The 9982-nt window shown below is 59.5% G+C and overlaps 1 protein-coding gene across 1 annotated transcript in view; it reads left to right on the top strand.

Moving 5' to 3' along the window:
• TRPM5 (transient receptor potential cation channel subfamily M member 5) overlaps nt 1–9982 on the top strand; it is a 28711-nt gene that overhangs the window by 9505 nt on the left and 9224 nt on the right. Inside the window, exons 3-13 of the mRNA XM_027774557.1 lie at nt 1793–1858; nt 2154–2280; nt 2750–2930; nt 3719–3885; nt 4439–4787; nt 6172–6236; nt 6433–6624; nt 6930–7032; nt 8630–8748; nt 9283–9630; nt 9699–9848. Of these exons, the coding sequence (XP_027630358.1) occupies nt 1793–1858; nt 2154–2280; nt 2750–2930; nt 3719–3885; nt 4439–4787; nt 6172–6236; nt 6433–6624; nt 6930–7032; nt 8630–8748; nt 9283–9630; nt 9699–9848 (1867 nt within the window). The remainder of the gene's footprint in view (nt 1–1792; nt 1859–2153; nt 2281–2749; nt 2931–3718; nt 3886–4438; nt 4788–6171; nt 6237–6432; nt 6625–6929; nt 7033–8629; nt 8749–9282; nt 9631–9698; nt 9849–9982) is intronic.

The following is a 9982-nucleotide window of genomic DNA, read 5'->3' as shown; positions in this document are numbered from 1 at the left end:
AGAGGCCGGCGTGATGTGGCCTCTAGCGCAGGAAGGCCTGGAGCCCTGAGAAGCTAGAAGAGGCAGGAAGGACCCTCCCCTGCAGCTTTCAGTGGGAGCACTGCCCTGTCCACAGCTGGGTTTGGGGTTCCTAGCCTCTAGGACTGTGAGAGAATCGCGTTCTACTGTTCTAAGCCACGAGGTTTTCCTCTCTTACAGCAGGCGTGGGTCCCAAACGTGCTGCCACGTCTCACCCTCCTGCCGTCGCCAGCCCTCACCCAGAGCTTGTCCTCAGAGGCCAGGTCCCAATATGGAGGCCCAGCAAGCTGCATCTGCTGCCTGGGAAGGCCACATTCAAATCCTGGCCCTGTTTGGCGCTAAGTTCCTGCTCTGGGAGTGGGAAATGGGAGGAAGATTTGCATTCTCTCCCCGCAAGGTGCAAGGTGGGCAGAGGCCATCAGGAAGCCTCTGAAGGCGTGGCCACGTGGGAACATGAGACACGGAAGTGGGAGACCTAGCCTGACTCTGGCCCCAGCACACACTTGCCCACTCTACAGCCCCCTCTGGGCCGAGTACTGGGGCTGCCCTGACAAAAGGCCACAGACAGGAATCTTAAACCCTGGAGCAGATTCCCTACAAGTCTAGAGGTCAGAGGTCCCATGGCAGGCTGAGCTCCCCTGAAGGCTCTGGGGAAGGGTCCTCCTACCTGGCTTCTGGCTTCTGGGGACCCCAGGCTCTCTGGGCATCCCTCAGCTTGCAGCCACATCACTCTGTGCTCTGTCTCTATCTCACGTGGCTGTCCTCTGCAGGTCTTCACATCGTCCTCTGCCCGGGGCGTGTCTGTCTCTATGTCCTAATTATTCCTTTCTGTAAGGACTCCAGTCCTGGGACTAAGCGCTGCCCTCCTCAGTGTGACCTCATCTTCACTATATTAATTGCATCTACAAAGATCCTGTTTCCAAAGGTCTTGTTCACAGGTACCAGGGTTAGGACTTGCATGTATTCTTTTGGGGACACCTTTTTAAGGACACAGCTACTGTGCTGGCTCCAGAGACAGATGGGATGGCGGGGGACCTCAGCCTTAGCCACTGTCCCGGGGCCAGTCCCTGACACACCCAAAGGCACCCTGCCACCTCCCAGCGCCCCTCCTGTGTACACAGGTGGCCCCTCTCCAAGAAACAAAGGGTTTTACAAAAGGATCCATTCTCCTCTCACAAAGGGCCGTCCATGGCTGGGCAGTGCCCAGGGCACCTGGGGTGGCCTCCGGGGCTGAGAGGGCAGGGTGGGTCCATGGGGAGGGGAAGTAGCTGGGAGCTGCTGGAGAGCCTCGGGTGGGGCAGGGCGCCTGGGGCGCCAGGGCTGCCTCCCATCTGGCACCTCCCGAGTACACTCACCACCTCGGCCAGGAGCCCTGCTCCGGCTGGGTCGGCCATGGTGGGGTTAAGGTGGTGGACTAGGCAGGCGGTCAGAGGTGATGTGAGCCCAGACAGGGGTGAAGGGGCACCTCTCCTACCTGCACTTGCTGAGGCAGGAACACAGTGAGAAGAGCCACTGCTGCTGTGGGGGCCTGGGTCAGGCCTTCCCTCTCTGGGCTCCAGGGCCCACCTGGGCAGGAAGGGGGCCTCCCCTCCTCCACACAACCTTGCCCAGGTCCTCTGCACTTGAGCTGCGTGCACCAGCCTCACCTTCTCACCTGCTCGCCCAAGTGTCCCTGGGTGTGCTCTCCCCTGTCCCGGGCCGACAGGGTTGTGGGGTGGTAGGCAGTGTGGCTGGAAAGCTGTGGCTGCTTTACTGAGTCTTTTACGGTTTTCAGAACGCCCCCACGAAAGCCTCTGGAGAAGTGTCAACAGGTGTGGCCGGCCACGGTGTCTGGGGTGGGGTGAGTAGCGGAACGAGCAGCCAAGCAGAGGGGCTTGGAGGTGTCCCCCTCCCTTGCTGGGGAAGGGGCTTGAGGGATGCAATGATGCAGCAAGAGGTAGAGCTGTAAGGGGAGGTCCAAGAGGGGTCAACCGAAGCGAAGGTGACTGGAACAGAGGCTCTCCTGGTGGTCCCCAAGACTCTGCTGGCATGTCAGCTAGGGAGAGGGGCTTCCCTGGGGAAGGCAGCCCCAGCCTGCTGAAGGGAGGGCGGGGGACTGGCTCTTCCACCCTCAGGTGGTGACTGTGTCCCTGCAGGGAAGCTGCCATGCAGGAGGCCCCGAGTTCCTGTCCTGGCAGCCCCATGGACGCAGGACATGGGTGGGAGCCTGGCCTGTGCCGGGGTGAAGTGGACTTTGGAGGGTCTGGGAAGAAACGAGGCAAGGTAGGGGTGGCCCCATGCCTTGGTGGCATCTGCCATGCCCAGAACTCTGAGTCCCTGTCTGGAGACAGGGCACCCAGATGCTTGCTCACCCCTGGGGTCTCTTCTCTGGGGGGTCATGTTCAGAACCCCCAGATGGGTGGGATTCAGGCACTCAGTGTCTCTGGCCTCTGCCTCCTATCCCTACAGTAACCGGAGCCCCCGAGGTCCACTGAGAGGTCCGGGCAGCACTGGGGTCAGGTGCCCAGGCCTTTCCTCTGCCCAGTCCCCTCACCGCACTGAAGAAGCAGTCAGGTCCAGAGAGGGGTCAGGACTGTCAGGTCATATGGCAGGTCAAGGCAGACCGACTCTGTCCCAAAGACGGTCTTGGAACCTCTCTCCTCCTGCTTCCTATCCTTGTGCCCAGCACCCCCTAGTCTCAGTACCCCCAGGGTCCCCAGTACCTAGCACCCTGGTACCTACTGCCCTGCAGTTTGTGAAGGTGCCAAGCAGTGCGGCCCCCTCTGTCCTCTTTGACCTGCTGCTCACCGAGTGGCACCTTCCGGCCCCCAACCTGGTGGTGTCGCTGGTGGGTGAGGAGCGTCCTTTCGCCATGAAGTCCTGGCTGCGGGATGTCCTGCGCAAGGGGCTGGTCAAGGCAGCTCAGAGCACAGGTGAGGCTCCCCCGCCCCCCTGCAGCCACAGAAGCACAGGAGACGAGCCTGCTGACCCCTGTGGCCATTGCCTGTCAGCATCTCTGTTGACCTCCCCGCCTGCCCTGTGTTGTGCCCAGGCAGGCAGTGAAAGCAGCACAGACGGGGCCTCCCCAGCTGGGTCTTGGGCCCCCATGGGAAGGGGTATGGCCTCTGTGCTCGTGGGGCCCATGGGCCCTGCTCTCACTCACCAGTGACTGACACGCTGAGGGACACACCATGGCCAGTCAGTCGCTGCAGTTGGAATCAAATTACTGGGCTTTATTTTGAGGCAGGATTGGCCTTCAGTAAGCCCAGTACAAGGATTTGGGGTTTCGGAACCCCTTACTGCAAAAAATGACTGCAGCAAAGCAAAAAATAATAAGAGATCTGTGAGCCAGACATGGGCAGAGAGCCTGATAGCTTGGGGAAAGGTGCCCAGATGGCTGTTGGGCACACATGACTGGACAGAACTGTGACCTGCTCTGTCCAGAGCAGAACGTAGCATACACCTTGCAGGTCAAGGCAGGGGTGAGGGTCATCGCCGCTTCACTGGGCAGGAGACCTTGCTACTCAGCCAGGCTGCCTTGCTCTCCCCGGGCCTGTTTTCCCACCAGTGCTTCAAGGCCTTCCCGGCACTCCAACCCTCCTTCTCGGGTCATTGGCTGTGGCTGAGCTGAGGGGGCGTTCCACTGGACCTGGGGCGAGTGTCTAGGGATGACCTGGGAGGCGCCTGGCAGTGAGGCCCCTGCCCTCTTCCACTCCCGCAGGGGCATGGATCCTGACCAGTGCACTTCGCGTGGGCCTGGCCAGGCACGTCGGTCAGGCTGTGCGCGACCACTCGCTGGCCAGTACGTCCACCAAGGTCCGTGTGGTCGCCATCGGCATTGCCTCACTGGGCTGCGTCCTGCATCGTCAGCTCCTGGATGGTGCTCAGGTGAGCATCTGGCTGGGGAACCCGGCCGCTGGGGCTTAGTGGCTTGGGAGGCAGGAAGGGCAGTGAATAGGTCAGCCCCCGCCCTCAGAGATTCATAGTCTAAGGGGAGTAACGAGGCCAGAAGTAGAGACAACTCCGAAGACTGAGTTGTGGGGACAGACTTCCAATAAGGAGGATTTGAGGAGAGGGAGCAAGGAAGGCGCCCTGCTCACGGCCAGCAGGTGGCAGCATCGCTGAGGGAACAATGGCCAGCACAGACCCGCTGGGGTGGGACCTGGACTCTCAGGACCGGACGCTGCCCACATGGGCCCAGGCCTGGCTCAGCACTGTCCCCAGGCTCTGTGCATCCCTGGGCCAGTAGTTTCTGCTCTCTTATCCTTGTTCATGGCTCCTACCCGCGGTCTGTCTGAAGCACACAAGGGTGGAGGCTCAGACAGCCCTGTGAGCACCTGGACTCCCTCCCAGAAATCTAGAAGGAGGCGCTTCCAGCCCTGGCTGTCTCCATGGCTGTGTCTAGAGGAACCCTCCCCCCACACACACTGCGCCTGACTGAAGGGAGGCCCTAGGTTCCAGCAGCCCAGCCTTCCCTGCACCTGGACAAAAGCCTTGTCTGGGACCTCCAGGGTGTGGTGCAGGGCATGGTGGGGAGGCTCCACACTGGGGACCCAGTCCAAGCCGCCTCCTGGGGGCTCGACGTTGTCTCCCTTCTCGGGCACAGGAGGATACTCCTGTCTACTACCCCATGGACGACGGTGGCAACCAGGGCCCCCTCTGCTCCTTGGACAACAATCTCTCTCACTTCATCCTGGTGGAGCCAGGTCCCTCCGGGAAGGGGGACGGGCTGACTGAGCTGCGGCTGAGACTGGAGAAGCACATCTCAGAGCAGAGGACCGGCTATGGGGGTGAGACCCAGGGAAACCAGATCTGCCTCAGGATCCAGGGGGGAACAGGGATCTGGCATTTGGGTGGGGGGCAGGGAGGACCACCAGGGAGGGTGGAGAAGGGCTCTCCAGGCAGAAGTCACGCAGCGCACCTAAGCACTGATGCCCGGGAGGCTGTATGAGGCCTGGGAGAAGGAGCTATCCAAGCAGGGGAGGTGGAGGGGAACAGCAGGCAGGAGCAGCCGTGGCCAGACAGAGTAGTTGCAGCTTCATTTTCTTGTTCCCCTAGCCAGAAGTTTTGACTACGAGCTTGGGGCTTTTAGAAACAAAATGAGATCTGTAAATTCCAAGAGAACCATTTCCCTCCACTGGCTATGAAGTATGCTGCCACCAGAGGGCAGTGTAGTATAGGGATTGGGCATCACCAGGGCCAGTGGCGGGCTTGAAATGGATTTACCAAGAAGATACTAGCGTGTAAACATTTATAAACAAAATCTATAGTCGTTTATAATGCTTACGAGCAACAGAAAATACTTATAAGCAAAAAGTGTAATTCCTTGGCGAGGCGAACCAAGCACTCATCAAAGATGAACATACAAAGCAGAGTTTAATGCCCTGGGCGTGTAGGTAGAAAGCCCAGCTCTGCTTTGCTGCACTCCAGCTGGCCCACCCCCTGGCTCAGCCTCAAGACTCAGTTAGAAGGTGCCTTTCCAAGTTGTGCACTTTTAGTAAGTTCTGTTGCCTCTCTGAATTCAGCACAGAATCTACATACCTAGAGTGCTCCTGAGCGGACTCTGCTCGTGACCCTCTGGGCCGATGCTGAATTTAGAGCCTTATCAAACTGAACTTGAAGAGCACGCTGGGGAGGCGGGGGGTGATCTGTTGAAACGGTATGAGCTCACCAGGCTCTCCCGAAGCCTGTTTCCCAGAATGGTCTTTCTGTACAACCATCAGGCCATGGCGTAGCAGGAAGGCGCCGTTTTTCTTAGGCTTGTATTAATGTCCTGTGGCAAAGGTCCTTCCCACCAAAGCGGCATGGCCGGGAGCCGGGCAGGAGGTGCCCGCTGCCCCAACCACCACTCCTGCCACTGTAGAAAGTGCTGTGACTATATTTACATAGCCGCATGCCAGGTCTAGTCACAGAGACCACACTGGACAGTGCAGATATGAGATTGCAGTTCTCATCCTCCTTGTGGCTAAGGCTTGTAATAATGGCCCTGTATATGCAGCCTGGCACCCGCACTTCATTAGTTAAAAACTCCTGATCAGCATGTGCCCAGAAAACATGGCAGCCTGAGGGTCTGAAGTCTGGGTGGAGACCTCACATGGAAACCCTCAGGTTCCCCCAATCCTGGCTTTCCCTGGGCATCGGGGGTAGGAGACCTCACAGGTGCTCTGTCCACAGGCACCAGCAGCATCGAGATCCCTGTTCTTTGTCTGCTAGTCAATGGTGACCCCAGCACCCTGGAGGTATGCTCAGAAGGGGAGGGGGGTGGGGCCCGGCTGGAGTCCCCTCTTCCTGTTAACTGAAGATCCCCCCAGAGGGCATGGTGGGTCCACAGGGCAGCCCCATGGAAGGGTGGAAAGGTCTGGGGAGTACCCCCAACACGTGCATCCACATTGCCTGGGCTGACTGTGTCCACGTTCCCTTCCCTGCCCACCTCAGAGGGTCTCCAGGGCTGTGGATCATGCTGCCCCGTGGCTGATCCTGGCAGGCTCAGGGGGCATCGCCGACGTGCTTGCTGCCCTGGTGAACCAGCCCCACCTCCTGGTGCCCCAGGTGGCCGAGAAGCAGTTTAAAGACAAGTTCCCCAACGAGCATTTCTCCCGGGAGGACATCGTGCACTGGACCACACTGGTGTGTAAGCCCAGAGACGGAGGGGTGGGGGGGGACCCTACTCTTCGTAGGGCAGGACTGGGCCTCCCCATCATACCTTATGTAGCCCAGCCCCTCTTGCTGCCAAGCCCCACACACTGGTCTTGCATCAGGGCCTGGGTCTGCGGGTGGTTCTGGGCGAGGCCCAGTGGGCTGCTGGTGCACGGGGCTATGGACTGGCACTCACTGTCTGGAGATAGCCTAGCCTGGGCCTCCACCTGTGCTGGGCCCGCGGCTGCCCGCGGCCCCCAGCACTGACCCCACAGGCTTTGGTCTGATGCCCCCAGCTGCAGAACATCGCTGCACACGAGCACCTGCTCACCGTGTACGACTTCGAGCAGGAGGGCTCTGACGAGCTGGACACTGTCATCCTCAAGGCGCTGGTGAAAGGTGAGGGCGGGGCTGGCGCCTATGCCAGGTGTCTGCCTGTGCCTCGCCGGGCAGGAGGTGTTCTCACCAAGGGTTCTTATTTGGCAAGTTTTATGGTACACACACACACACATTTACATATATATATAAAATGTATGTATGTATTCGTGAGAGATGTATGTACATATATATACCACACTTGAAAGAATAATGTGTTCAGTTCAGTGGGTTTTAGCACATTCACAAGCTGGTGCCTCCCCACCACATAATTCCAGAATATTTTCATCCCCCCAGACAGGGACCCCACACCCGTGAGCAGTCCCTCCCCTCTCCCCCCAGCCCCAGGTAACCGCCTACCCTTATTTGTCGATTTTCGGCATTGCAAGTAAATGGACTCCCACAATCGCACAGGGCCTGTGGCGTCTGGCTTCTTTCTTTCAGCATCGGATGTGCTATAGACTAAGCCAGGGCTTCATTCCTTTTTTCCCTTTTAATTTGCCATAGGACAGGTGTTCTCACTGGAGAGAAACACAGAGAGAAGGAAAGTGAGAAAACACACCCCTGGGGGGATGGCCGCACTGCGATCCCTCTCCTCCATTTCTCCCTCCTTTGGGGATTCTGGGCACACATAGGCGCCCGGTGTGTTTTTCAGGCCACCAGGTTCAGGACTCAGACCATGCAGTAGGCCAGGTGGGATCCAGTTGCCTTAACCACCATGCCACCTGTTGGCCCACTTCACTCCTTTTTTAGAGACTGAATAATAATATCCCTCGCGTGGATAGACCATCGTTTATCTATTCACCAGTCGCCGGGAGTCTTCGGTGACCATTTGATGTGTTGTTTATTGGAGACACACAGGTGTTGAGCTGGTGGTTCAGACACAGGCCCAAGGCCAGGAGGGGCGCATTGTGTGGGTTGGGAGTGCATGTGAATGAGGGCCCCTCTGAAAAGGGCACATGGTCTGAGGTGGCTCTGGGCTTAGTGACCCTCCTCTCAGGACAATGGGAGGTTGAGGAAGCCCCCTGTACAGGAACCCTGTCCGGGCTTCCCAAGAGTCCCAGTTCAGTCCCTGCATTTGGTGAGCGGCACGGCAGTGCTGGCCCATGGACTTGGAGACTAAGACTTGGACAGTGTAACTTGGTGGCCACAGTGGCTTTGAGGCAATCCCTAGCCCTGGCACTGCAGTGGTAGCAGCCTGCCCAAGCAACCACTCAGGACAAAGTTGTGGCCAAATGCCCTTCTCTGTGGAGGAGTTGAAACGTGCTCCCCCTTGTGGCCTGCGGGAAGGGGTCTTGGGCCTTCAATGTTATGATGTGGCCTCAAGGCCTGATGTTAACTGGAACCCCCCCCCACCGCCCCAGGGAGGATGTGCAAGTGGATGGACTGTTCTGTTCCCTGCCACTTCACTCTGCCCTGTCTCCACGGGGACCCAGGTGCCACACTGGCTCATACGATTTTTATTCATACGCCTCTTCTGGTTGTTCAGAGGCAGCAACGTTCCCCCTCCAGACCCAGGGCCAGGTTCCAGTCTGTGTGTCTCAAAGACACTGTGCTCCCTGGCCAGCTCTGTCAGCCCCTGGGCTCTGCCTTCATCTACTCCCACCCACTGTGCCCACAGCCTGTAAGAGTCACAGCCAAGACGCACAGGACTACCTGGACGAGCTCAAGCTGGCTGTGGCCTGGGACCGTGTAGACATCGCCAAGAGCGAGATCTTCAATGGGGATGTGGAGTGGAAGGTGCCCCCCCAACCCCGCTCTGCCACCCAGTGCACCCCAGGCCCTATTCTGGTCCACACAGGGCAGGGGCCAGATTGTGACAGGGGTGTGGGGGAGGTGGTGTCCTGAGGGCTGCTGGCTGGGCCCTTGCTGGCTCCACTGAGGGGGACATGCAAGGCACAGCCCAGGTGGTGCCGAGCCTGGCTCGTCAGCCCCTGGGCAGGATTTCCACCGGGTGAGGGCTAGTCCCAGAGCCCCAGGGAGTTGTGACCACCTTGGCCAGCCTGTTGGACTCTTCCTGTGTTAGGTGTCTGAACCCAGTGATCTCTGTCTGCCAGGATCACAGGCACAGTGGGGGTGTCCCATGCAGTGCAGGCCTGTGCTGGCCTAGCCTTGGCAAAGGGGCCCTGTACCCTGGCTCCTTCACTCTCGTGTGTTCTCCCTCTGCCCCTTCTTGTCTTTCTTTCTCGAGGTCCCCCTTCTGCACCGGCTTCCATTCACTCTCCCCATGTTCCCCTCCCCTCGACCTTTCCCCTGGTGCCCGCCCCTCCGCAGTCCTGTGATCTGGAGGAGGTGATGATGGACGCCCTAGTGAGCAACAAGCCCGAGTTCGTGCGACTCTTTGTGGACAATGGCGCCGACATGGCCGACTTCCTGACCTACGGACGGCTGCAGCAGCTCTATCGCTCCGTGTCCCCCAAGAGCCTGCTCTTCGACCTGCTGCAGCGCAAGCACGAGGAGGGCCGGCTGACCCTGGCTAGCCTGGGTGCCCAGCAGGCCCGTGAGCCACCCTCCGGGCCACCTGCTTTCTCCCTGCACGAGGTCTCCCGTGTGCTCAAGGACTTCCTGCAGGACGCCTGCCGCGGCCTCTACCAGGATAGCAGGGTGGCTGGCCGCAGGAAGGTGATGAGCGGGGACCGGGCGGAACCTGGGCTGGGGCCTGGCTGGAGGCTAACACGCCTGTCCTCCAGGAGAGGGGGCCGGCCAAGCGGCCCACGGGCCAGAAGTGGCTGCTGGACCTCAGTCAGAAAAGCGAGAACCCCTGGAGGGACCTGTTCCTGTGGGCCGTGCTGCAGAACCGTCACGAGATGGCCACCTACTTCTGGGCCATGGTGAGGGCAGCCACGTGGCCACGATGGCTTGTCCTCTGAGCTAGGAGCTCCCTCAGGGTTCCTGGGAACGGAGGGGGCTGGTCAGGGTGAACTGGCCTTCTGGGACTGTCTCCTAGGGCCAGGAGGGAGTGGCAGCCGCTCTA

The sequence above is a fragment of the Tupaia chinensis genome, unplaced genomic scaffold (genome assembly GCF_000334495.1).
Source record: "Tupaia chinensis unplaced genomic scaffold, TupChi_1.0 Scaffold000047_1, whole genome shotgun sequence".
Classification (NCBI taxonomy): Eukaryota; Metazoa; Chordata; class Mammalia; order Scandentia; family Tupaiidae; genus Tupaia; species Tupaia belangeri.
This window is presented reverse-complemented; position numbering and strand designations above follow the sequence as displayed.